Here is a 27,127-nt window from a genome sequence, read left to right on the forward strand (position 1 = left end):
CTGGCAGGCGATGGGGGAAGGGGCTAGTGGCAGATAGAACTACGGAGCTCAGGGGCGTTTTGGAGTGGTGAGACTGCGTCAGGGAAGGGCCCTGGATCAGGCCATCTGGGGTGCTTTGGGGTCAGCGGGGGAACTGCCCGATTGGCCTGAGGTGGGGGGGAAATGCCTGCCCAAAGTTTCAGGCAGGAGAGGTGAGTGGGTTTAGGGAAGTCAGTGTGGGGGATCTGCACGTCCTTAGGCCAAAGAGTGGGAAGAGGGCAGGCTGGGAGAAAGAATTCCAGGTGGGCAGCGTGGTGGAGGTAGTCGGGTGGAAGACGTCATTGTGGGACGGGCGAGTTCGCAGTGGGTGAGGGGTCCAGGGGCTGTCCCGGAGTTCTTTGAGGGGTTCCCGAGGAAAAGCGGTAACCGCGATCGCCCAGCAGAGGGGCTGCGGGGTGTCCGGCCCTCGCGTGGGCGGGGGCGCGTCTGGGGGCGGAGCCGCCGCTGGGTGGGGCGCCAGGCCCCCGGGGCTCCCGGCGGCGGCGGGCGGGGACCGAAGCCAGCGGGACGCCCGCGCTCGCGGCCGGCCCACAGCGAGGGGGGCGGGCGGCGGTGAGTAGGCGGCGGCCGGCCGGGCCGGGCCACGCGGGCGGCGGCTGCTCGGGCAGGTCCGGGCAGGGCCGGGCGGGGAGCAGCGAGCCCAGCCGGGACCCCGCGCCGGAGCCCGAGCGCGGACACCGAGGCCGCGGCCCCGCCTCCTCCCCGCCCTGCGCCCGCCGCCCGCGGGTCGGCGCCCGCAGCTCGGAGCGCCGCCGGAGTCGGAGCTGGAGCCGCCGCCGGAAACCGGCCGGAGTCGGGCCCGGGGGTGAAGCCTGATCCCAGAGGCGCCCGGAGCCTGTCCCGAGCCCCGCGCGGCTCATGGCGGGGCCGCGGGGCGCGCTGCTGGCCTGGTGCCGCCGCCAGTGCGAGGGCTACGGCGGCGTGGACATCCGCGACCTGAGCAGCTCCTTCCGGGACGGCCTGGCCTTCTGCGCCATCCTGCACCGGCACCGGCCCGACCTGCTGTGAGTGCTGGGGGCGGGGGGAGGGGCGGCGGGCGGGCCGGGGCGCAGGGCGGCGCGGGCCCGAGCTGGGGACCCCCGCCCCCCTCAGTGACGCGGAGCTCGGGCGGTGGCAGGCGCCGCCCCCACGGAGACCGAGACGCCGACCCTACCGACGGGCCCTCAACGACTCGCGGGTCACCGAGCACCCGTTCCCCCCCCGGGGGACCCCTTCCTCACGAGGCCCCGCCCCCGCCCACTGGGACACTGAACCTGCCCCCCATACTGGTCCCTGCACCGAGGGCCCTGGCCCCGCCCACAGGGCACTGATTTCCGCCAAAGAGACACCTTAGCCCGCCTTGGGGACCCTGGGCCTTTCCCGCACCACTCAAACAGGCGCACTGAGCAACCCCGTCTCCGCGAGGCATTGAGGCTCGGCCCTCTGGGAGGGGGGTCCTCTGGCTCACTTCTCTGATCCCCCCCGTGCCATCTTGTGTCCAGGGCACTAGCATAGTGCCTGGCACAGAGGAGACCCTAGGTTAATAGTGGTTGGATGAATGGATCCACACCCCCTACCTCCCACCCCAGTTAGGACACAGATCTGCCTCCCAAGTGTGTACCCACAGCCCTACGGTCCTCAATGGGGCAGGGAGGCTGAGGGAAGATTCCCAAGGTCTGACTGACAGCCCCCGCAGCGCTGCTCCAGGGTGTGAAATGGCCCCTTCTTGCCCCCAGCTGCCAGGTGAGGTTCTCATGGAGATATTTATTCAGACCCCCAGAGCAGTCCACTTGGGGCTTCTCTCTCAGCTCCCGCTGCCTTGAACTCTGGAACCTCTTCATTTATTCACTCATTCGCTCATTCATCAAACACGGAGTGAAAATTAAGCTGGGGCCCACCATTCCTTGGGCTTCCTGTCTCATCTGCAGCTTGAGACCCAGAGACCTGGTCTTTGCCTCTTTTGCCAACAGTGCCCCCGACAGGGCTCCCCGAGCCTGGCCGGGTCTGGGGTCTTTGGGTGTCTGTCCCACTGCAGACCTGTGCTCCCGCTAATGGCACCTGGCAGGGCCCTGATGGAGGCGACAAGGGAGGAGAGAATGGCCTCAAGGATCCCATCTGTGTGCTACCGTGTCTGGGTGCTGGGGCGGGCCCCGTGTTGGGCCATGGAGGAGAGGGTTTTGGGGGGGTGCGGCTGCAGAAGCGAAGGAAGACGAGGTGGAGACATCCATGGGCGCCTGCCCGCTGTGGGGTGGGTGGCAGCCGCTCTAACACAACCATGGGCTGGGGGCGGGGGAGCTCAGGAGCGGGAGTTGGAAGGCTGGAGGAAGGGCGCCCAGATTGGACCCCTGTGTTGGAGCAGAGGGCTCAAGGGGCCTTCGGTTGCGGCTGGGGAGCAGACAGTGAGGCAGGAGGCAAGGGACAGGGCCAGTGTGTGAAGGGACCTCAGGATCAGGCTAAGGTGATCGATGGACCTGAGCTGGCCAGCATTAAAGAGCAGGCTGTTTGGCTTCGTTCAGCCACTCCTTGTTCTAGATGTGCGAGCTGGGGTAAATCACTGGACCCCTCCAGACATCAGTTTCCTCATCTGTACAGTGGGGTTGATAATAGGATCTATGTCACAGAATTGTTGTGAGGATTATATGAGGTAATGAGCATTCAATTAACATGAGTTATTACAAGTTGTGTGATTAGACAGTAGGGTGTGATGAGGCTATGTTACTCCTTCGTTTGTGCTGGGCCCTGCCTGGTAATGGAGATAGCAGGAGCCAGGGGCTCCCCCTACGAGGGAAGGGTGTTCCCGCGGCCAGAGGGGGCCACCTGAGCAGAGCCCCGTGGGGAGGGGTGGAGCACTGCTGGGGCCCATAGCATGGGGCAGGGAGGACCAGGAGATGCAGCTGGCCGGGAACGCCAGGGCCTCTTGCTGGCTAAGGAGGGTGGATGGAGCCATGCGGAGCTTTGTGGGTTTTAAGCAGGGGAGGGCAGCTCCCCTCCTGAGAAGAGATTCAGAATCATGTGTAGACATTCATTTGTGGAGCGGGCCAGTTGCCTGGCTACCAGCCCATTGTGCAGAAGAAAAACTGAGGCCCAGCTGCCACAGGAGGCATAGGGAGGATCTCCATGAGAGTAGGGGTAGGGTAGGGGCTGGGGGCAAGTCATCTGAAGGGGTTCAAGCTCTTGGAGCTGTGGGCCCTGCTGCTGCTGGGGGGTGGGGTTTGTCATGCTGGGGGGCCTGGTTCATTGTTGGCCACCCCTCCGACCCCCAATCCAGGCATCTTTAAGCTCCCTTGAGGGCAGAGACCATGTGGGTTTCATTTTTGTGTACTTCATCTCCCCCAGAGCCAAAGAGAACTTCCCCAGCTTTTGAAAACTCTCAGAAAATATCTGTGTTACCAAAGCCCAGATGTTGATTAGGGACAGAGATGGGAGTGGGGAAGAAGCTGCAGGAAAAACCAGTGTCTCCGGGACTTTTACAGTTTTCACAGAATTTATTTTCCAGAATTTATTCATTTAATAAATATTTGTTGAGCACTTACTGAGTACCAGGAACTACATAGGGTGTTGGGGGCACAGGGTGAACAAAACGTGAGCCCAGCCTTCTAGGAACACTGTGGGGGAGACTGAAGTTAACTGCCAAGGCAAGTTGCTTTTGTGTCCTTTGGTCTCTGAACAAGCCTTTGTTGCGGCTGGGCTGGTGTCCCCTCACCTGTTCACAGGGTCACAGACTAGGAGGCTGAGGTTTAGAGACTTTAAATAGCTTGCTTATGGTCACACTCTTAGGCAGTGGCAAAGCAAGTGTGCCTAGGGACCCAGCTTCGGCTCGGGTCGGGTGGGGGGTAGGGGCAGGGGTGGGGGGTGGGGGGTGGGGGGAGGGGGGAGGGAAGCGGCCTGGCCAGAGGTGGCAAAAGGGCTGAGGCTCATTCTTAGTTAGCTCCCCTGTCATAGTCCACCCAACCTTGGGGCACCTCCCTCTGGGGTTCTCAGGCTACCCTTTCCCGCCTCGGCCCACCGTTCATCTGTTCGCTCATCGCTCATCATACCTGGACTCTGCCTGGAGCAGTTTGGGGGCAGGAGGAGGGAGGCATGCTTGCCTGCCCCCTTGTATCGATGAGACCTGCCTTTCCCCAAGCCCAGACTCATCCAGCCCTCCCCACCAACCTGGGAGGGGGTGCTAGAGCTTCCCCCAACTTACAGATGGGAGAATGAAGGCCGAGAAGACTGCTGACCTGCCCCAGGTCGCACAGCCAGGCCTGGAAGAGCCGAGCCTGGGACCCTGAGCTTGGAGGTGGTGCTAGCCTGTTCTGGTCTCTGGGCCCACCATGTGGGAGAGTCAAGGCTGCAGTTTTCAGCCATAGAAGGACAAGACGTTGGGCGGGTGCCCCCAGGAGGGCCGAGCCAGAAGCCTGTGGTGCCTTTGCCAGTTTTCAGCCACTTGAGCAGCCTGGGGCGCTGAATGGGAGGAAGGGGACAGATAGAGGCGGCAGGCTGGCCAGGTGTCTCCCGCCAGGGTCCCCAGGGCAGGCCCCGCTGCCTCTCACCTGTCCCAGCTTAGAAACTGGGAAACCCTTTACTGCTCCCCCAAGGGAAGGGGTCCCCAGGAGTGGCCCAGCGGGTCGGCCAGACGTTCTCAGTAGCTCTGAAGTATGTACAGTTTCCAGTCGGATTCAGACTTGTTCTTCTATTCCTGGCCCCATTAAAAAACATTCGTCTCTGAGCCAGGTCGGGGATTCGGCAAGTCAATGTGGCTCCTCTGGGTTTGTGATAGCTGGTGGAAGGTCCAGAACTGTGGATCCTCAGGGCTGGGTGGCTTCCCGTCTCTGGGTCTCAGTGTCCTCATCGGTAAAATGGGGTCAGTACCTGCCAAGAGAGTTGCTATGAAAATAAACTCCCGACAGGAGCTCAGCACAGTGCCTGGCGTGAGGTCAGCAATCCGTGGCCGTCCCCGTCATTACATTAGTCCTGGTCTCGGTTTTGTCTTTGCCACTGACTCAGGACATGGCTTACCGGCATAGTGAGAGATCTTAGACTTGAAAGGTTGGACTTAAAAAAAAAAAAAAAAAAAAAAAAAAAGCTTGGACTTGAGCCCCGCCCCTTCAGAGTGATTTCCAGGCTCTGCTTGGATGCTTGGGGCGGGGGGGCCATGAGCTCCTGCTCTGCGCCCACCCGGCAGGCCTGGCTCTGTTAGCCTGTGCTTGTTGCCTCAGTTTCCTCGTTGGCCATCCACAGACCCCTCCCCCAACCCTGCTGAGGCCCACGCTGGCTGGGATGAGGTCACCTCCGTTCCTGCCAGACCCACAGCCCTGCCCCTGTCACCTCCTCAATGCTCCTCCTCCCCTTTACCTCTTGCAGAGATTTTGATTCGCTTTCCAAGGACAATGTCTTCGAGAATAACCGTTTGGTGAGTCCCCAAACAGATGGAAGGCTTAGAGGCTGTGAGTGTGTGGAGGGGGGCGGGGTGGGAAGGGGTTCTGCAGAGTAGGAGCTGAGGCGAGGGGCTCCTGGACCGGCTCTCTGAGAAGCTGCTTTGCACTGGGGCCCTTGCTGCTCCTCTCCCCACCCCCTTCTTCCTTCTGGCCCATGTATGCCTGGGGCACCCTGTGTGGCCAGAGCTGAGGGGAGCCCGTAGCCCTGGACCCTTCATCCCACTGAGGGAAGCTGGGCCTAGGCTGCAGGGCACTAACCCTAACCCTGCCTCCTCCTCTTCCTGTTGTGGCCGCTTTCGCACCCACCCCCGCAACTCCCCCCCCCCCCGCCCCCTGCACCTGCCCCCACTCCCACCCCTGCCTCTATCCCCCCACCTTCCCCCACTCTATCCTTGCCCCCCCCAACTCCCACTCCCCTCACCCCACCCCCTGCACCTGCCCTCACCCCAGGCCTTTGAAGTGGCTGAGAAGGAGCTGGGGATTCCCGCTCTCCTGGACCCCAATGACATGGTCTCCATGAGTGTCCCTGACTGCCTCAGCATCATGACCTACGTGTCCCAGTATTACAACCACTTCGCCAGCCCTGGCCAAGGTGAGAGGGAGGCTGGCCCTGGGCGTGGGGCTGGGGAGGTGCCGGGCTGCGGAGCTCAGAAAACAGTACATCATTTATTCACTAGATCATTCATTCGGTCGTTGAAATAGGGATTGAGTAAGACAGCACTGTGCTGGGCCCTGGGGGTGCTGGCTGTCCTCGTGCAGCCCACAGTCTTCTGGGCAGCAAACCCCTAAACCAATCACTGAACGAGAGTAAAGGTAGACAAAGCAGGGTGCGCGTTCGTTCATTCGCTGTGAGTTCCCCTCTCTGGCGCCCACCCCCCCTCACTTCCTGTTTGCAGACACTTCCCTGGGGCTTTTCCTCCAAAGCCAGCAAGTGGCCCTGTGGGGCTGTGGTGCAGCGTTGTCCCCTTGAAATGACCTTCAAGGTCTGAGAACTGAGAGGCTGGGGACCTGGGGTGGGGGTTGAGGGAACCACAGGGTGCTTCTCTGAGTCATCACTGGGCGGCTCCTGAGCCTCCCACCTGGGGCATCCTCCTGCAGGAATCTCTCCTGGGGACAGCTGGGCCTCTCCTTGTGCAGAGAAGAAATGGGCCCAGAGAGGAAGCAAGGAGGTCAAGGTCACACCACAGGAAAGCTAAATGGTGGGACTAGAATCCAGGTGTCCTGACACCTGTGCTGGGTCCCTGGGAGCCTTGCCCCTCCCCTGTCCCGTTTTGGTCCTCCCCCTTGCCTTGGCTCTCCATGTGGATAATCTGAGCCTGTCTCTTTAAGAAAAAGTGTTCTACTAAGTCAGGGTTTTTATTTTTATTTTTTATTTTTTTTCTTACTAAGAGCAAAACATGCTTACTGTAGAAAATTGAGAACATAGCAAAGAGCATAAAAATTAAGATAACCTGTTACCTGCCCCCCCAACGATAGAGATCAGTATTATAGTTGAACAAATAACATTATGTGTGTTTTAGTAGAAATCAAAATGAAAGTATTTCCCGGCCACTGAGTCTTTGGTGAGAGGCAGTAGGGTGGAAATTAAGAGCATGGGCGTCGTTGACTATCTGGATGACAATGGGCCACCATGGTCACCTGTCTGCCTCAGTTTCTCCTTTGAAAGGCAGGTAAGAACAGTGCCCCATCTCTTAGGGTTGATGTGAAGAGTAAGTGAGGAAGTGTGCACCTGTGTCTGGCCCTTATTTAGGGCTCAAGGTTCACATTATTATGACTCCTTTATTTCACTGGTTAGAGTGTAGCTTGCTTACCTAGAATCACAGTTCAGTCTCACCCTCTGGAAGGTTCCCTGTCTCCAAACCCTAATCTCTTTCAACTAAGCTCTTTTCTGGAGGGCCACCCTTCCGGGGACCTGCGAGGCGGGAGGGGCGGGCAGGGGCTCCCCACAGTACTGTTGGTGGTGCCCGCTGGGTTCCTGGGTCCTCACGGGGCACCCCGGGCTGAGGGCAGCCCTGGTGGGCCCAGCTCCCCTAGCCATGCCTGGGAGGGGGCACCCCCCCTGGGCTTGCGGGGGTTCTTATTGATAAAGGTACAGTTTGTGCTTCTCATACAACTTGGCCTCTAAACGCAAACTGTTTGTATCCCACCCACCGCTCCACCAGAGGAAACAGCAGTGTGTTCCCACCCTGGAGGCAGAGCTGGCTGTGAGACTCCCCCAGATGGTCCTGGGCTGTACTTTCTGGGTGACTAGAAGGATTTCAGGGGCAATCTGGACCAGACTTGACTTTCCCTGGACCGGGTCGCTCTGGAACCTGGCCCTGGCTAAGACACAGCACCATGCTGAGTGTTCGCTGGTGCCAGGCTCCATGGTGCCGGTGACCCTGGGCCCAGCCACTGACCCTTCCTTCCAGGAGCCACGGTGTGGTCTGGGACCAGAGTGTGAGTGAAGGACACCCAGCGGCTGTGTGAAATTGCAGTCACGGGGGGCAGGGCGAGTGTTATCCAGATAAAATCCAGCTTCTTTTGTTTTGTTTTGTTTTGTTTTTTGAGTAGGCCCCATGTTGGGCTCCACGCTGGGCATGGGGCCTACTCAGAAACCCCAAGATCGAATCCTGAGCTGAGATCAAGAGTCGGATGCTTAACCCCCAGTGCAGCTTCTTAGTGGGGCCTCTGAGGGTCTCTCCCCACTTACCTTGAGCCACTCACTGCCCCAGCTGTAGGCATACTAAATTTTTTGTGTTTTGAATACATCATATTCCTTCTCTGCTCAGCCTTTCTTCCTGGTGATCCTCCAGCCCCGAACTCCATTTTCTGTTCCACGTCTCCCACCCACAAACATTTCTTTCCTACCCATCCTCTGATCTTCACATTTTGCCTCCTCTAAGCAGCCTGCCCTGATTTACCACAGGTCCTCTTGTGGCCCCAGCCTTGTGGTGAACACATAAGACTCTGGTCAAAATATTTGGATCTCCCCTCCCTCTTCCCCTGCAGACCATCTGTGTTTGGTTCCCAGCTACGTAGCCCCCAGCACCTGGTACTTACTCATTCATTTAACAAATATTTATTGAGCCCCTACGGTGTGCCGGGAACTGTGCTAGGTGCTGGGGAGAGAGCTGAGAATAGGAGGGAGAGAGAGAGAGAGAGCACAAATGAAGAGGTAGTATAATTTCACGGGAGTCCAATGAAGGAGACAAAACGATGGGATAAAAAGCAGTGGGAGATGGGGCGCCTGGGTGGCTCAGTTGGTTAAGCAACTGCCTTCGGCTCAGGTCATGATCCTGGAGTCCCGGGATCGAGTCCCGCATCGGACTCCCTGCTCAGTGGGGAGTCTGCTTCTCCCTCTGATCCTCCCCCTCTCATGCTCTCTGTCTCCCATTCTCTCTCTCAGATAAATAAATAAAAAAATCTTAAAAAAAAAAAAAAAAAAAGCAGTGGGAGGATGAAGTGGCTATTCTAGATGAGTGGTCACGGAGGACCTCTCTGAGGAGGTGACATTTGAGCTAAACCTTGAACAAGGAGAAGAAGGAGGCCATTTGAAGATCTGGGGAGGAATGTTCCAGGCTAGGGGCAGCAGGGGGGGCTTGTGTGCTTCAAGGGACTGAGCAGGAAGGAGGGGCTGAGGACAGAGGGGTGGTGGGGAGTGGTACTTGGTGAGACTGCGGGCTTCCAAAATTTCTGGCTATGACTCATCACACACATTCCCATCACAGTCCAAGTTCATGCACACATGTGTCACTGAAACAAGTTGCAGGAAATGGTTCTTCCCCTTACCACACGTGATACAAGCAGGGGCGCCTGGCTGGCTCAGTAGGTAGAGCATGCGACTCGGGGTCGTGAGTTCAAGCCCCACGTTGGGCGTGGGGCTTACTTAAAAAAAAAACAACACAGCAACATGTGATGCGTGGAGATATTTTCTATTTCACCTTTTAAATGTGTTGGTTGTAACCACTAAGTTGATTTCTGGGTCTGCTAACGGATTGTGATCTAGTTTGGTAAATGATATTTTAAATTTTTTTTTTTTTTAAGATCTTATTTATTTATTTGACACACAGAGAGAGAGAGAGACGCACTGAGAGAGGGAACACAAGCAGGGGGAGTGGGAGAGGGAGAAGCAGGCTTCCCGCTGAGCGGGGAGCCCGATGCGGGGCTCGATCCCAGGACCCTGGGATCATGACCTGAGCCGAAGGCAGATGCTTAACGACTGAGCCACCCAGGCGCCCTGGTAAATGATATTTTAGACGACAGTAAGGAACTTGGATTTTATTCCTAAAATCATCAAATGGTAAAATTGATGTTTTGGGGTATACAGCTTTCTGAATTTTCATTTTTTATTTTCATCACTGGGGACAGAGTAGGTGCTGCGTGAATATTTGCTGAAGTAAGAAAGGAGTGGAGTCTCCGAGGGGGCTGGTGGGCTGGGGTGGGTGGGTTTCTTCTGCCGTGAGGGCGTGCGGCCACACCAGCCCATTTTCCTGAACCTTGCAGCCAGCACCACGTGGTTCCTCTCTTTGCCTTCCCTCCCATCCCCTTACCCTGCTGGGACGGAAGCTCCTGGTCCTGCCGCGTGCTGGGCATCTGCCCATTCTGTGATTTTACTGTTGCCCTAGCGTTTCCACTGATCCCGTGTGGTCAGTCACTGTCCTACTCTGTGGTGGCTCGGGGAGGTTAAGCAGCCTGCCCTTGGCCCTTGGCTTGGAAGAGGAGGTGTCTCCCGGCCCGTGTGAAGTGGGAGCCTGCTCTGGTCTGGCGGTGTTGGGTGGTCTTCCCAAAGGCCATAGCTGGGGAGTTCAAGTTGTAGGCCGGCTGGGGGCCTCCTGGGCCCCAGGGTCTCCACCTTCCTCAGGGTCTCTTTCCTGTCTCTTGGCAGCTGGTGTCTCATCACCTAGAAAGGCCCAGGCACCCTCCTCCCCGCCATCCGAAGCACCTACTGCAGCAGAACGAGAAGACAGAGCTCAGGTAGGTGGGTGCCTGGCGGGGGGGAGGCTGAGTGGGTACCATTGCAGTGTTGATTCTTGGTCCTTTCCCCACTGGCTTTGGAAGTAGAGCCTCAGGCTGAGGGGACATGGGCCAGATTCCGGTCCCATTCTGTGGGCAGGGAGCTCCATTCTTTCTCGAGGGCTTGGGGCAGGATCAGGAGACACCAGGCCTAGGAAGGGGGCATCAGACAGTCTGCCACACTGACTTTGTCATCCTGGCACTGACAGGATTTACACATGTAATGTAGCAGATATTCTCCTTGATTCCTGTCAAGACAGAGCTTTTAGCTTCCTAGCATGATTCCGTTTTGTCCTCTCACCAACCCTGGGAGGTGGGTGGTATGAGTCCTGTTAGATGAGAACCCTGAGGCTCAGAGAGGTTTGGTCATTTGTCTAAGGTCAGTGCCCCGCTCCAAGATGCTTAGAGTGACACCAGCCCTTCACATCTGGATAGCACTTCCCGGGGTGCAAAGGGCTTTTCCCACCTGCTCCCCGACTTGTCCTTGCTGGAGGAGCTCCTGAGGGCCCGGGGAGCCTGGCCCGGCGTGGGTGCCCAGTGAGGTGGGGCTGAGACAGGCAGGGGTTATAGGATTCCACTGGCAGCTGGGAACCCAAGGCCCAGGGACATGAGCAGCTTGCTCGGGTCACAGTGCTTGGAAGTGGAGACACTGGGATTTAAACCCTGCTGCAGCTGTAGGACGGGAGGCAGAGAAGGCAGATGAGGTGGGCCTAAGACGAGGTCAGGCGTCAGGGGCCACCCTGCAGGGATGGGACAGGGGTCAGAGCAGCCGAAGGGAAGGGAGGTTACACAGGCAGCAGCCGTCTTTCTGGCAGAGAGGGCCCCAGAAACTGGAAGTCAGGATTTCTGTTTCCATTCTGACTCAGTGACCTTGAGCAAGTCTTTCCCCCACTCTGGGCTTTAGTTTCCTCATCCGCAAAGTGGCGACTGTGTCCCTCCCTCTGTTCCTCCGGGGCTCTGATGATGTGCATTAGCACCGGGAAGCTCGTGTGCACTTGGGGGACAGCGGCTGCTGGGAGGGGAAGGGGGCTGTTCTAGAACAGGGAGGCTGGTGACCACGGCCCCGCGCCCCTCTGCCCGCCCCGTTCCCTGCAGGGTGAGGAGCTGTCGTCGGGCAGCCTGTCAGAGCGGGGCGCCCAGCGGACCCCCAGTAGCACGTGCGCTGCCTGCCAGCAGCATGTGCACCTGGTCCAGCGCTACCTGGCTGAGGGCAAGCTCTACCACCGCCACTGCTTCCGGTGAGTGGCCGTGGGAGCCGGGGGGCGGGGGGGACGAGCCCCCCAGCACCCCATTTCCAAGGAGGGGAGCTTCTGTGGATCCAGCATCACAGTGTGCCAGGCACACTGCGGGGCCCTTCATGCCGGAGCATCTTGCTTATCAACCCATTTTACTGATGAGCCAACTAAGGCTTAGTGAGGGGAGAAGCCTTGTCAGTCACAGGATCAGAGGAGCTGAGCTCAGGGGTTCTGCCTCCCGCGCCGGACCTCTCTGAGGCCAACGACCTGATGACGATTGAGGAGCTGCTTTAGAAGCCCTTGAAAAAAGAAAGGATTTTTTAAAAAATCACAATAACAACTTGCTTTCAATGTGTGGCTCCCGGAAGAAGCCAAGTTTAAAGAAAATGGAATAAGAGACAGGGAAAAGACAAATAACTTAGAACATGTATGAAAACATTTTTTTTTTTTTTTAAAGATTTTATTTATTTATTTGAGAGAGAGAATGAGATAGAGAGAGCATGAGAGGGGGGAGGGTCAGAGGGAGAAGCAGACTCCCTGCTGAGCAGGGAGCCCGATGCGGGACTCGATCCCGGGACTCCAGGATCATGACCTGAGCCGAAGGCAGTCGCTTAACCAACTGAGCCACCCAGGCGCCCTGAAAACATTTTTTAAAAAATATTTTATTTATTTATTTGAGAGAGAGCGTGAGCGAGAGAGAGAAATCAGGAGCAGGGTGGCAGCGACAGAGGGAGAAGGAGAAGCAGACTCCCCGCTGAGCAGGGAGCCCCATGCAGGGAGCCCGGGATCATGACCTGAGCCAAAGGCAGACACTGAACTGACTGATGCGCCCCTGAAAACATTTTATATGTTGCAAAAAAGCAAGCAGAAAATAGTCAAGGGTGGGTGCCTGGGTGGCTCAGTCGTTAAGCGTCTGCCTTTGGCTCAGGTCATGATCCCAGGGTCCTGGGATCGAGCCCGGCATTGGGCTCCCTGCTCAGCGGGGAGTCTGCTTCTCCCTCTCCCTCTCCCCCTGCTTGTGGTCCCTCTCTCACTGTCTCTCTCTCTGTCAAAAGATAAATAAAATCTTAAAAAAAAAAAAAAGAAAAAAAAATAGTCAAGGGAAGCCAGCGACTGAGTTCCAACATGCATTCGACTGTGGGTTAGTGTGTGTCCGTGTGTCTGTGTATGTGTGTGTGTGGGTGTGTGTGTCTGTGTGTCTGTGTATGTCTGTGAGGGTGTGTGGGGGTGTGGTGGCCAGGCCTGGAACCCCAGGGGCCTGACTGCAGAACTGAGGCGTCACGAGGGCAAAGCTCAAGCAGGGGCACCGTTATACTAACACATTCACATCTGGCCATGAGGACAGCATTTTAAGGACTTTTTCCAGGGACCCCCAGTAAGAAATGCATTTGACACTGTGACCAGTTGTGAATACACACCTGAATAAGACCCCGCGTAAATAGACGCACAACTGGAATCAGAATTTCCTCAAACAGTATATTCTTACTTGTGTGGTACACTCCGATATGTTGTATTTTATTCTATTTCATAAAAAACAAAACCAAAAAAACCTTGCTTGGTTGACAACGACTCAGTCGGTTTCCTGAGCCGCTGGTGACCGACGGCCCCGGCACTGGCTGGTACCTCCGCGCGGGGGCAAACCTTTGCTTCCTCTTGCAGCACAAACTGAAGGCATGTTTCACAATTAATGTTGCTTGATTTCATGTGATTTTATTGTTCTGTGCTTCTGGCGGTTACCACTCGCCTCCTCCTGTGGGAAGTCCGGGGTACAAGATCCAGGCTGGCATACACGAGGAGGGAGGGCAGGAACAGCGGGGGCTCCTGGGGGAGGAGGAGCCGGTGCCCCGGGCCGGGTGCCCGGCTCCGTTGAAGCCCCCTCCCCACCTTCTCCCTGGCAGGTGTCGGCAGTGCTCCAGCACCCTGCTCCCCGGAGCTTACAGAAGTGGGCCTGAGGAAGGCACCTTCGTGTGCGCGGAGCACTGTGCCAGGCTGGGCCCGGGGGGGCGGTCGGGGGCCAAGGCCGGGCCCCATCTGCAGCCAAAGCAGCAGCAGCTTGCAGAAGAAGTCGGGGATGTGGACGGAGGCGGCATAGGTGCTAATGCGCCCGCAGGGGCTGAGGTGGCTGTCCCCAAGGCCAGCCCCGAGGCCCGGCCCCAGATCCCCACCAAGCCCCGGCTTCCAAGCAAACCACAGGAACTGGGCAGCTCCCCGGCCGGTCGCCCCACGCCTGCCCCGAGGAAGGCCCCCGAGAGCCCAGCCCTGACACCCCCCACGCCCCGGCCCCGGTCCAGTCTGCAGCACGAGAACTTGGCCGAGCAGGGTGGCAGCAGTGGCCTAGTAAATGGTGAGCAAGGGTCCAGCGGGGGCCGGGCACTTGCAGGGGTGCGTCTCGTGTTTAAATGTACGTGTGCATCGGGAGTATTCGTGTGTCCACATTCTCTGGGCCTTGTTCAGCTCCACATCCACGGGTGGGGGGGCCCGCTCTGAGCCCAGGCCCTGGGGACAGTCCTGTTCAGGCCTATTTGTGCCTTCGAGGCCCTGCCAGGCTCAGCGGGGAGACAAGCACAGATAATAGAGATTTCTATAGAATGTGGAAGGCTGTTAAGACAGGGGAAGCAGAGGCTACTGTGGGTTTCATGGGGGACACTTGGGGGTCAGGGGAGGCTTCTAGGCTGAGTTAAGGCAGTGTTTCCTGTCCACATTGGGAAGTATCCGAGGGACACTTGGGTCCCCCCTTCTCGGCTGAAATGCCGATGGGGTTTCCAGGAATCCTGGCCTTGCCCCCATGACCATTCTTTACCTGTTACCTTTGGTGCTTATCTAATCTCCCCGAGTGCTGGGTGGTGCCAGGTGGGAGGTGAGGTGGCCCTGGCCACCTGGAGTCCCGGCTCTGCCAGGTAGAAAAGGAGGGCACGCCGTGGCTCTCCAGTGCCCGGCTCTGCTGCCCAGCCCACAGCTGCCCATGAAGAAGGCCTGTCTGACTCTCCTTTCCCATCTAGGAAGGCTGCACGAGCCCCCTGTCCCCAAGCCGAGAGGGACGCCCAAGCTGTCAGAGAGGTACGCTGGCTCGGAGAGGCTTTCCCATGTTGGAGGCCCTCGTGCTGGGAATGGGGGTGCCCCTGGGGTCTGGGGGGTGGGCAAGGCTTCCGTGGGCACATGAGTCACCAGCAGAGCCTCCCGAGGACGTGCAAGGCTCATTCTGGGTGGGTGACGCTGGGGCTGAGTGCTGGGCCCACATCTCCTTCCCCGGGGCTCCCCTGGGGTCCCCACTCCTGTGGGGAGGACTCCTGGTAGAGACAGTGCCTCTGGAGGCTCTGGACCTCTCCACGCCCCTGCTGCTCTGTGACGTGGGAGACGTAGGCCTCACTCACAGAGCTGTTGTGAGAAGTGGCAGCTGGGTCTAGAAAGACCCAGAAAAGCTCCGCTGTGTACCTGGCTCAGGCCCTCCAGCCTGGGACTCTGCGTCCCGTGTGAGGACAGCTATTTCCAGCCGTTCTTTGGAGCTGTGCGTCCCCTGGGAGAGCGGGCCCCAGCTGTAATAGTAGTTAATGCTCAAAGAGCACTTGCTGTACGCAAGGCCCTGTGCCCATTGGAGCCTTAGAATGCCCTTGTGAAGGTTACTGTCCCCTTTTCATAGGTGGGCGACTATGGAGAGGGGCCAGGTGACTTTCTCAGCCTCACACAGAGAGCCCCTGTGGGTCCTTTCCTGGGCCGGGCTGATGGAGGCTATGATGTGAAGGTTCACTCTCCCCATTTCAGCTTTGGGCCCAGACTAACCCCACGGGGCTGGGGGAGAAGGGTGCAGTTTCTCATCCATTCCCTTTGAAATAGACTTAAAACTCTCCAGAGAGAGGAGGATGCTGCCTCCCTCCCCCACCCAGTGGTTTCTGCCTCTTCCCACCTCCCTCCAGGACACCAGCCCCCAGGAAAGACCCCCCATGGATCACACTGGTGCAGGCAGAGCCAAAGAAGAAGCCAGCCCCCCTCCCCCCGAGCAGCAGCCCCGGACCTCCGAGCCGGGACGGCAGGCAGGTGGAGAATGGAGGCGGGGAGGAGGCAGCCCAGCAGAGCCAGGTGACAGGTGGCCCAGAGCCCAAGCCCTACAACCCCTTTGAGGAGGAGGAAGAGGAGGACCCCCCAGCTGCATCCAGCCTGGCCGCTGGCCCTGCCCTGGCCCCGTCGGCCGAGTCCACACCCAAGTCCCTGCACCCCTGGTATGGCATCACCCCCACCAGCAGCCCCAAGACGAAGAAGCGCCCTGCCCCCCGCGCACCCAGCGCATCCCCACTCGGTGAGTGCCATCTCTGGGAGCTTTCCTGACGAAATGCTGGGCTCGGGGGCCGGAGTCAGCCCAGGGCTGGGGAAGGCTGTGTGGTGCAGTGGGGTCCCCGCCAGGCCGGGGGCCACGTGTGTCCTCGCAGCTAATTCGAGAGCACACCTGTGGGGTAGGTAGCATGCGCCCATCTTGCAGGTGAGGAAGGAGGCACAGAGAGGGGTTTGCCCAAGGCCTCATAGCACTGAGCAGTAGAGGCAAGATTTGACAGGCAGGAGGCCAGAGGCTCCACGCTCTCTCCTCCTCACCCTCCGTGACCCGCCTCACGGTAAGGTGTCGTGAGGATGCGATGTGTGCCCCAGTGAGGGGCTCAGCACCGCCCGGCTCCTGGACAGCATGTGGCCGGGGTTCGCTTGAGTCCTGCCTGTCTAGTCACTACCCTCCGGTCGCCGGGCACCTTGGGCCCTGACCTGGCTGTGTGTGACCTTGAGCAGCTCCTTCCCTGTGTCTGCCTACAGTGTCCCCACCTGGAAGACAGTGGTGGCGGGCCAGCCTCGGGGCGCTGTGCCCCCTTCCAACCATGCCCACTCATCCAGCCTCGTTGTAGTTGTTTTTTAAAAAGACTTGTTTATCTATTTGAGAGAGAGAGACCGGGAGAGAAAGAGAGAAAGAAAGAGAGAGAAAAAGAGAGAGAAGTGGGGGGAGGGGCAGAGAGAGAGAGGGAGAGAGAATCTCAAGCAGATTCCCCACTGAGCGTGGAGCCCGACTCGGGGCTCGATCCCAGGACCCTGAGATCATGACCTGAGCTGAAATCAAGAGTCGGACGCTCAGTTGACTGAGCCACCCCCGGCGCCCCCTGTTGCAGTGTTTGTCTGTCACCATCTTGCGGGCTTCTCAGGCCTCAGGCCTGGTCACCTGCCATCATGGCTGGGGTGCGGCCGCCTCCAAGACCTCAGCTGGAGCCCCTCGGACAGAGGGGCTGAGAGTGCATGAGAGATGCCGGGAGGCAGGGCTCAGGTGGCCCGGGGCTCCCCGCTCCGGCCCCTGCCGGAACCCCGGGACCCTCCAGCTACGGGGGGTGGGCAGCTGCAGGACGCTGAGTGCTGAGTCACACACAGCTGTGTCAGCCCCGGCCCTTCCCGGGCAAGTGCCTTCCCTCTGAGTCTGCCGCCTCATCTGGAAAACATGGATGGCGATGCTTCGGAGCATGGTATCCATCACCCACACGAGGATTAACGCGGCCCGGGGCGGTGCCTGGCCAGGGCCGGCGCTGCGAGGGCTGCCGGTTCCTCCCCTCTCCTGCTGCACAGGATGGGCCAGCCTGGGCTCTCTCTGCCCTCTCCTCCCCCCGCAGCCTCGCCTCCTCCCCTGGGCTTTGCTTTGGGTCAGATCAGACCTGGGAGGGGAAGTGGAGGCAGCGGGCACGTGCAGGAGGAAGTGAGGGGCAGTGAGGGAACCCAGGACCACAGATGTGCCCTGAGGTGGTGGTGCCCCAGGTCCCGAAGGGTGGGCGCTGAATGCGGACAATTCGGCGGCTACTGACCTTGGTCCTGTCATGCCCTTGCTGCTCTCTGGGCCCCGGCCTTGTCTGCACATGGAAGCACTCTGTGGAGAGGGGACGGTGTTGGGGGGGCTGTGCCTCCTCGCGGGGCGCTCATGTGCTCACTTGTTTGTTCAGCTCTGCACACTGCCCGCCTGTCACACTCAGAGCCGCCCTCGGCAACTCCGTCACCAGCCCTCAGTGTGGAGAGCCTGTCCTCCGAGAGCTCCAGCCGGACCCCCTCTGGGGAGCTTCTGGAGCCCCCAGTTGTGCCCAAGAGCTCCTCAGAGCCTGCAGTCCATGCCCCTGGCACCCCTGGGACCTCTGCCAGCCTCTCTGCCGACTCCTCCTCCTTGTCCTCCTCTGGGGAACTGGTGCAGCCCAGCGCGGACCAGACACCTCAGGCCAGCCCTGGCCTTGCCCCCAGTACTAGGGGCAGCCCGGCTCCCCAGCCAGCCAAGCCCTGCAGTGGCGCTGCCCCCACCCCTCTCTTACTGGTTGGAGACAAGAGCCCCGTGCCTTCCCCTGGAACCTCGTCCCCGCAGCTCCAAGTAAAGGTGAGTCCTCCCCCTTGCTAAGGGCTGCTGTCCTGTCTGGTCTCAGGGCGGCAATGTCCAGGGTCTTCCATCTTTGCTGGCCTCTGACTTCTTTTCTGACCTTGCTGTGTCCATCTGCCCATTCCTGACTCAATTCACTGAGGCACAGATTGATCTATCCGTCCTCGCATCCATCTCTTCACCTGTCCACCTGCCTGGCCCTTCATAGAGTGATGCGTCTGGGCACCTGTTTACTTGCCTATCCCGTGTACGTGCCCATCCGGGACCCATTTCCCCAGCCACCATCCATCTTCACATCCTTTCTGTTCACGAGGCCCTGTTTATGCCGAGGCCCCTCCCAGGCCCTCCTTGCACTCCGTCTCCTCTCGGGGGCACCCATCTCAGGGAGCTCGTTCTCCAGGTGACCTTTGTGGCTGTTCGTGTAATTGTTCCTCAGTCCCATACCGGGAACCGGGGGTCATCAGGGGGCCAGGACACTCCTCTGGGCATCTAGTTCCTGAGGGCGCCTCTCTTGTAGCCATAGTCCTTTTGGGCCACCAGGTTCTGATTGTCCACGGGTAGGGTGGCGGTAGTCATGGTCTGATGGACCTGACAGAGGTTAAGGCTGGGGAGCAGGCTGAGCTGTTGGTCCAGCTCTTACCTGTGCACCTTTCAGACATTTCACCTGCCCTGACCTGGCCAGTAGCCTCCTGTCCAGCTCTGCTACCCACCTGCTGTGTGACCTTGAGGAGGCCCTGCCCCTTCTGTGGGCCTCAGACGGCTCTGAGGAGGCCCAGGGTTCCCTGGTGGTGGCAGGTGGGGGAAGAGGTCAACTTTGGACACCCCGCCCTCCACCTTCAGACGGCGCCTTTTATTTATTTATTTATTTGATTTTTTAAAAGATTTTTATTTATTTGACAGAGAAAGGGAGGAAGAGAGACAGAGAAAGCGAGAGAGCACAAGCAGGGGGCATGGCAGAGGGAGAAGCAGGCTCCCTACTGAGCAGGGAGCCCGGTCCCAGGACTCCGGGATCATGACCCGAGTCCAAGGCAGACGCTTAACAGACTGAGCCACCCAGGCTGAAAGGCTGAGAACCCTTGGGGACTCAGGGGCCTCGGGCTCTTTGACCCTGCTGGGCCCCTCCACTCGTTTGTTCAGCTCTGCACACCACCCACCTGTCACACTCGGAGCCGCCCTCGGCAAGCCTGTCGCTGGGGTTGGGCCCCTCCAGGTGCTGCCCTGTGGAAACCAAACCCTGCCATGCCTGGACTCAGGCCCTGGTACTTTCCCTGCTCCAGAAATCCCAGGGCAACTGCCTGCCTGAAAGAATCTCTCCATGGGCTAATGCGGGTGGGGTGAGCAGGGCTCCCTCCAGCCTCCCCCAGCTGCTGGGAGAAAGTTGGGTAAACACTCCTGGGAGCACTGCAGGCCTCAAGCGAGACCTTTCCATGGGGCCCGTCACGACACCTCTGTGTCGGATGAGCTGGGGAAAGCAGTTGGAGGACATTGGCGTTGCCCGTGGGGCAGGCGAGGCCCCGTCCCGGCGCTGGGGCTGTCTGGCTGTGCTGACCTCAGGGGGCAGGCTCTCCACAGAGGGTCAGACAGATGCAGGGCTGGGGTGCATGGAGCGGGGTGCAGCAGAGGGGAGGGGTCTTTCCTGGACAGGGAGGAAGGAAGCTACTCTTTTCCTCCATCTCCCGGCCAGATGGAAGGTGGGATCCCTGCTTCCTGTCAGGGTGACACGGGCCAGGAGCTTCATTTCCCTCTCTGAGCCTGAGAGTTCCTGCTAGAAAGGGGTGGTTGTGAGGCCTGAGTGAGCGAGCATGGCCGTCTGGCCCTAAACTCCACGTCCTGACCACTGCCCCCGGTGCTAGACGGCTGCCCCGGCCCTAGCTTGGGCCCTTAGGAAGTGCATGACCTTGAGCCAATTAATTAAGCTCTCTGAATTTGAGTGTACTCAGCTATAAAATGGTATTACAATAAAATGGCATTACAATACCCATTTTGCAGAGAGGTTGGGAGAAAAGCGTGTATAAGGTATCCAGTGCAGGACTGGAGGCGGGAAGCCCATGGAAAGGAAAATGTTTGTCAAATGCCTCTGTGTACCAGAGCTGGAGTGCTAGGGGAGTCTCTCTCTCTGCCTGGGCTGCCCCCTCCCGGCCTCCAGGCCCTAGTCCCATGTAGTCAGGCTGCTGGGGGTCTTACTGCACCCCCTCCCCAGACTTATCCTCTGCCATTCTCCCTGCCTTTAGTCTTCCTGCAAGGAGAACCCTTTTAACCGGAAGGCGTCACCCACAGCATCCCCAACCACAAAGAAGACCACCAAGGGATCCAAGCCAGCCAGACCACCTGCCCCAGGACACGGCTTCCCGCTCATCAAGCGCAAGGTACCGGCCGGCAGCCCGCAGGCGCTTGGCCGCCTCAGGGGCCCCGGGGACTCTTGAGAGGATGGGCTGTCTGGACAGCTGCTTTCGGGGGTGCCGAGAGGGGCACTTGGGGGGACCCTGATGGGAAGGTTTAACTTGCAGCCAGGGGGATTTTGAACAGACCAGCTGTTCTCAAGCTGGAGCGTGGCTGGTGCATTTCACTTGTTACTAATAATAGTTCAAGGATGGAAGCACTCACATGATACACTTGGAGTTAAACAGATTAGAGTGTTCTTGAGTTTCTCTCTCCCCTAGGGTCACTCTCTTACATTGTGATATCAGTTCTGGAGTGGCAGAGGAGGGGGGCGGGTTGCCACGAGAGGCAGGAGGTTGTGCGTCCCTCCGGGGGTGCCTTTCAGCGCTGAGGCCGGGGGCACGGAGGGGTTGGGGCCCCTCTCCAGAGCGGCCCTTCCGCACACCGGGCTCCTGCACCCGGCCGCGCTGGGGTGTGGGACAGAGCCCAGGCCCGGGGTCTGTGGAGGCCAGTGCTGGCCCGCGAAATGGCAAAACGCCCAGCAGTGGGCAGGTGGGACGGGTGGGCTGTCCTTCCGGTGACCGGGGCATTGTCGGGCAGGTCCAGGCCGACCAGTACATCCCGGAGGAGGACATCCACGGAGAGATGGACACGATCGAGCGCCAGCTGGATGCCCTGGAACACCGTGGGGTCCTGCTGGAGGAGAAGCTGCGGGGCGGAGTGACTGGTGCGGGAGCTGCTGGGAGGGCCTGGTGGGTGGGGCTCAGGGGTGGCGGGAGCCTCCCTCCCCGACAGCTCCTTTGAGGGCTGCAGGTGCTGCCAGCCCTGGCCTCAGTGGGCATCTGGCTTCCAGAGGGCCGTGAGGACGACATGCTGGTGGACTGGTTCAAGCTCATCCACGAGAAGCATCTGCTGGTGCGGCGGGAGTCCGAGCTCATCTATGTGTGAGTCCTCCCCGCTCGGCCCCCTGCTCCGCTCCCCAGAGTCCGGGGAGTTCAGCACGGAGCACCTTCCCTGCCTTCACTCCTCACTGACGGCCCCGGGGCAGGGCTAAGAGTTGGCTGTTCCCACCCTCTAGTTTCAAGCAGCAGAACCTGGAGCAGCGCCAGGCAGATGTAGAGTACGAGCTCCGCTGTCTTCTCAACAAGCCAGGTGAGCGTGCCCCCCCCCCCCCCGCATTTCTCTGGCACCTGCCCGGGGGCCTGTGACATTCACGTGTGGGCCCAGGTCTTACCCTACCGGCCCTGATGGGGACGCACAGGCAGGCTCTGGGAACAGGGCCCGAGGGGGGAGAGGGCCAGGAGGTGCAGTCTGGGTCCTAGCAGGTGATAAATAGGCTCGAGTGATGGCAGGAGAAGGAACAGCATGGCCAGTGTGGGGGTGTGGCCTCATGTGGCATCAGGGAAGACAGGCTCGCAGAGAGCACCAGGCCCAGGAGCAGGCTGTTCTATCTCCTGGGACTTGTGGGTAGACAGGTCCCCGCTGGGGAGAGCCTTCAGGCTCCAGGGCCCAGGGCTGCCCCAGATGAGTGGGTGACAGCAGAGGTAGTTCGGGGCTCATGGCCGTGAGGCCAGAGCACAGCCAGACTTCACCAGCGGTGGGAGGGAAGGTGGAAGGATCCCGTGCACACTGTGGCTCAGAAGGACTCTGGGGGTGCCGGGCGGGACGGGGTCAGAATGGTGGAGGGGCAGCGGGTGGGACTGGGTGTGGAGTTACATAGTCCTACGTAGTCCTGTGTTCTGCCGTGTTCCACCGCGAACATGCTGGAGGCAGGGGCCGGGGCCGGGGAGGGGAGGCTAGGCAGATTTCTTAGCCTTACTGAGCCTTAGTGGCTTCAAGTGTAAGACAGGATGAAGGTACCCACCTTGTAGGGTATTCCTGGGACAGGAGATAGCGGATGTGGAAACACTCCATGTCCCCCGAGGGGCTGGTGGTTAATGGTTATTATGTGGCTGAGTTGGGGTCTGTGGCCCTGATGTGTAGTTGAACCACAGGCAGGCAGAGAGACCACAGGAGCCAGGGCTCTTGGCCACTTCCTCTGGCCCAGACCGTGGGCTTCACTGTTTCCATTTCACAGGTGAGGAGATGGAGAGCCAGAGTTTGAGTCTTGCCCATTGGTGGTGGCGCTGGGCTTCTAATCCCTGTCTCTGACTTGGCCTGTCCCAGCGCACGCAGCCCCTCTTGCCTGCTGGGACAGTGGCCCTGCCTCTCCAGCGACTAGGGAACCTGGGAGGCTGGATAAGACGCAGAGGCAGAAGTGTCTCCGGAGGCCACTCCACCGCCCTCTATGAGTCACACCCACATCTCCTGGAGGCTGGGGCACGGCTCCCACCAGAGGGAGCCACAGTGAGGCCCTGTGGCTGGAGTGGGCGCAGTGCGTCCTGTGTGTGCGCCCCAGGCCAGCCTGGCCCTGGGCTCACTGTGTTGCTTTTCTAGCCTGTGTGATGGCTGCACGTCCTGGGCTTGTCATCCTGTCCCGGAGGTTGCTTTTGCAGGGTGGGACTGATTTATAAGGCTCCAGGTCGGTTAGGGACCCATAAAACACCATAAGGGCTGAAGCTTGGGGGTGTCAAGCTACCCAGGATCAAAGACTGGCTCTCCCCTTGCTGTGTGACACTGGCCGAGGACCCAGCTTCCCTGAGCCTCAGTTTCCCCACATGTAGTGTAGGGACATGACCTCCCCAGGCCCCACATTTGGGAAGTAGCAGAGGGATTTGAATTGGGATGGTGACTCCCATGCTGTCCCCAGAACTATGCTGGGCCGCCTGCTCCTGAGCTCTGGCAAGGTGAGGTGTAAGGACATTGGAACATGACCGGGCGGAGGGGGGGGGGGTGTCCTCAGGATGTTTATTTCAAGCTAGGGAGGCCTGTGGTGGCAGATGTGATAGAGGGAAGGCTAGGTGTGGGCACCCTTCCCCTGGGAGCCTGTGGGCTGGATGAAAGGGAAACTAAGGTGCAGGTGAGCCCTTGGGTGGTCCTGTGGGATGGCTCGGGTTCTTGAGAGGAGGCTGGTGGGGCAGCAGGTATATGACACTTCAGGGACACCTCCTGGCTGGGCTCACCACCTCCAGGGTCCTGTCCCCTCTAATCTGCCCTCCTTCATGGCATTATATGAAGATCCCAATATGCCACTTGGGTTACCTTGTTTCTATTGCATAAGGACCCCCTGCCCTGCTCTGGCCAGCCCGCCCTTGGAGGCTCTCAGCAGGCCCAGCCTGAATCCTGCCTCCAAGAAACCATCTAGTGAACATTCGTTGAATGAATGAGCAAAAGCAGGAGCCCCTTTGGCAAGAGCTGGTCTCTGTTCTCAGAACATGTGTTGTGCTCGCCGTCCTGGAGCCCCCTTGAGGGGTAAGGCAGCCTAGTATCCTTGGTCTCTTCCTGAACAACCTTCATTTCCCCCAAAACTTGTCATCCCTCCCCAGGTGGGCCCTCCTTCCTGTCCTCACAGGATCCAGCATGCGGCTAGGCCGCAACCACCTCAGCACTTAGGCGTTGGTCCCTGGCTTCCTGGGAAGGCAGGAGGGCTTCCCCCCACTCAGTTCCCCACCTTTTCTCCTTGGGCAGAAAAGGACTGGACAGAGGAGGACCGGGGCCGAGAGAAGGTGCTGATGCGGGAGCTCATGACCCTCATCGAGCAGCGCAACGCCATCGTCAACTGCCTGGATGAGGACCGGCAGAGGTGAGGTGGCTGGGGAGGGGGGAGGTCCCTGCAGGAGGGGCCCAGAGCGGGCCAGGCCGGCTCTGCCCTCACAGCAAGCGATTCCAGCACACCCTCCCTCAACTTGTGGGAGGGACTCAGGCTGGAAGGGACTGAGAGAATATGTGTCCTTTTTCCTGTGGGACACTCGACTTCCCTTTCTCATTTTAGGGAGGAGGAGGAAGACAAGATGTTGGAAGCCATGATCAGGAGGAAAGGTGAGGCCCCTCCCAGGGCTCTGGTCCACCCGAACTGTGGGAGGGCAGGGGGCAGGTTGAACAGAGGGTCGGAGCGGGCGCTCCAGGGATGGTGTGTGCAAACTCTTAGCCTCTCTCTTGAAGGGAGGGCCATGTGTGCCGAGGCAGGCTAGCCTAGAGGCAGGAAGGCTGTGGCCTGGGCTCAGAGGGTGGGCTACAGGGAGGGCTGGGGTGGGCAAGGAGCACCTTCCCAGGGCGGCTGCCTGAAGTCAGGAGTTCCTCCTCGATATCTGCAGCTGATCTTGGAGAAGTTTGTGGGCTAGGGGCGCCTGGGTGGCTCAGTCAGTTAAACCCCTGACTCCTGATTTCGGCTGTGGTCACGATCTCATGGTGGTGGATGGAGCCCTGCGTCTGGCTCTGTGCCTAGTGGGGATTTTCTCCCTCTGTCCCTCCCCTCACCCGGGTGCTTGCACATGCACTCTCTCTCTCAATAAATAAATCTTAAAAAAAAAAAAGAAGTTTGTGGGCTCAAACAGACGTGCCTTCTGGAGATAAGATGGTGCCCGGAACAGCTAAAAGAGCACTGGCCTGGGAGTCAGGAGACCTGGTTTCATCTTGGTTCCACCAGTGACTCATTTTGTGGCCTTGTGGTTAGGTCTGGACTCTAGTCAGGCTGCTTGGCTTCCAGGCCCAGCTCTGGAACTTAACTATCTGGGTGACTTGGAGCCCGTCATTTCAGCCGTGCAGGCCTCCCCCTCCTCGGCTGCAGCATGGGGGTGCAGAGCATTCCCGGGATGGTGCACAGAAAGCGCTTCACCCTGGGCCTGGCGCCCATATAAAGCTCAGCGGGTGTTAGTCCATTTCAAAGGCCCACAGTTGCCTTTTGAAAAGTGAGGGTGAGGCGGATGATTTTTGACGTTCCTTCTAGCTCTGTCAGTGTCCGTGTCGATAAATCCATGCCATGCTTCCGAGCTCCAGATTGCTTTCACAGTTGTTTATTTCTGGATCCTTGCCAAATCACTGGGACAGGGGCACGGTCCCCATCCCGCGGGCTCACAAAGGTGAAGTGACATGCCCAAGACTCCAGATGAGCTGGAGGAGAGGAGCTGGGCCTTCGTCACTGCCCCTGGCCCGCCCCGACGTACCCCCCCCTTCCCCACGTGCTAAGCGCTCCCCTTTCTCTTCTGCAGAGTTCCAGAAGGAGGCTGAACCCGAGGGCAAGAAGAAGGGGAAGTTCAAGACCATGAAGGTGCTGAAGCTGCTAGGAAACAAGCGGGATACCAAGAGCAAGTCCCCAGGGGACAAGAGCTAACAGCGAGGGCAACCAGCTGGGACTTCCACCCCCCCGGAGCGCGCAGCCCCTGGGCTGTGCTCTGCTGGGGGGGCACCCTGCTTCCCATCGGGATCAGTCCTGGGGAAAGATGACGTCATGGGAGGGGGCCTCTGGGTGACAGCCTCTCCCTCCTCAGGGTCCTCTGGCTGGTCTGGGCCAAAGAATTTTCTTCCCTCTTCTTGGGGCCGCACGCAGCTGTGGCTCAGCCCTGCCCGGTCTGGTTCTCGTGACTCCAGATGCTGTGACTGACCCAAGGAGCAAGCAGGGCCCTGGGTCCAGGGAGCGGCGGGGGCTGAGCACCCCTGCCTTGCGTCCCACCCACCGCCTGCCGTGACGGGCAGCCCCTGGGTCCCTCTTCCCTTCTGTACCATGTCCAGATGGGATTGTTAGCTGGCAAAGTTCTGACCCGAAGGTCCTTCCACTCACGCGGTCTGCCCGTGGTGGACCTCTGGCCCGGGTCTCCTGCCTTCAGGGCTCTGCTGCTCTTGGCAGGCCGCGAGCCTGGCTTGGCCGCCCTGGCTTCTTCCCGCCCCAGCCCTGGCTCCGAGTCCCCGTTTTCCTTCCAGTGCAGGTGGCCCTGAATCTGTTTCTCCTCACTCAGGAGCTCTATTTATGAAGTCTAATTAGGTTTGAGCTTGTTACTGTGTCCTCAGACACGAATGGGCCTGATGGACAAATGCCTCCCTCTGTCCCTCAAAGCTCTAGGAGGTGCTTCTCTTGTCCCCCCTCATTCCATCGGAAACCTCAGCTCCCAGGACTCGGGGCTGGGTGGCCGTGCTGGGCTGGGTGGGTGCCCTAGAGCTGAGTCCCCAGGGAGGGCCTCTGGGAGACAGGCCCCAGGGGCAGTTCTGGTCCCCGAGCATCAGCGGAGGGAGCTGTGCTTCACGGAGGTGCTAATCCTGGTTCCTTACCACGCTGTAGTCTGACCCCTCATTTAGACTTGCCCCCCGCCACCCCAGGGTTGGGGGATGGTGGGCCCGTCCCTGGGTATGGTCATCACCAGTCTGTCTTCTCACACTTCACTGTTGTCCGCTCTCTCCCGACCTGTCCCCCCGAAGGACTGATGGCCACTCACCCCTCTGATGGCCACGGGAGAGGAGGAGCCGATGGGGACATTTGCCTTTTCCCCAGGGAATGTGTCCAGCAGCCCCCGGTCAAAGCACTGTTGGTATAAGCTATCTCTGGGGCGCTCTAGGGCCCCCTCCCTCAGCACACCTCTGGGGAGCGTACGCACTGTATTAACTCGCGAGGATTTTCCTCACCAACAATAAATGGAGACAACCTCAGTTGCTGATGCCCCGGAGCCTCGGGCGCTTTGCCCTCAGCCGGGTCTGCCTTCTTCCCTGCCTCCGCCATGCCCCGTGGCCAGGCCACTCTGGTCGCCCGGGAGGGCGAGTGGGGCTGTCCACGGCCAGGGGCCTTGGCCTCCAGGGCCTGCCAGTGGGCAGGACTCCTCCTCTGCCGGGAGGGGCAGCTCCCG

The 27,127-nt window shown here is 59.4% G+C and overlaps 1 protein-coding gene across 1 annotated transcript; it reads left to right on the forward strand.

Moving 5' to 3' along the window:
* The first annotated feature begins 592 nt into the window (after positions 1-592).
* Positions 593-26,933, forward strand: MICALL1 (MICAL like 1). Its single transcript, XM_036102182.2, has 16 exons — positions 593-1,043; positions 5,365-5,413; positions 5,889-6,030; positions 10,306-10,394; positions 11,529-11,671; positions 13,567-14,012; positions 14,668-14,725; positions 15,580-15,959; positions 17,620-18,038; positions 20,270-20,404; positions 21,018-21,144; positions 21,271-21,361; positions 21,496-21,569; positions 23,985-24,099; positions 24,289-24,335; positions 25,505-26,933. The coding sequence occupies exons 1-16, from the start codon at positions 898-900 to the stop codon at positions 25,624-25,626; spliced, it is 2,583 nt and encodes an 860-aa protein (XP_035958075.1). The 5' UTR covers positions 593-897; the 3' UTR covers positions 25,627-26,933.
* Positions 26,934-27,127: the final 194 nt, after the last annotated feature.

The sequence above is a fragment of the Halichoerus grypus genome, chromosome 6 (genome assembly GCF_964656455.1).
Source record: "Halichoerus grypus chromosome 6, mHalGry1.hap1.1, whole genome shotgun sequence".
Classification (NCBI taxonomy): Eukaryota; Metazoa; Chordata; class Mammalia; order Carnivora; family Phocidae; genus Halichoerus; species Halichoerus grypus.

Bases quoted from the DNA above. Each gene is read 5' to 3' on its own strand.
- MICALL1 (XM_036102182.2), top strand. From the start codon at position 898: ATGGCGGGGCCGCGGGGCGCGCTGCTGGCCTGGTGCCGCCGCCAGTGC. The intron at 14,013-14,667 runs GTGAGCAAGGGT...TTTCCCATCTAG, and splicing joins CAGCAGTGGCCTAGTAAATG to GAAGGCTGCACGAGCCCCCT. The intron at 14,726-15,579 runs GTACGCTGGCTC...ACCTCCCTCCAG, and splicing joins ACGCCCAAGCTGTCAGAGAG to GACACCAGCCCCCAGGAAAG.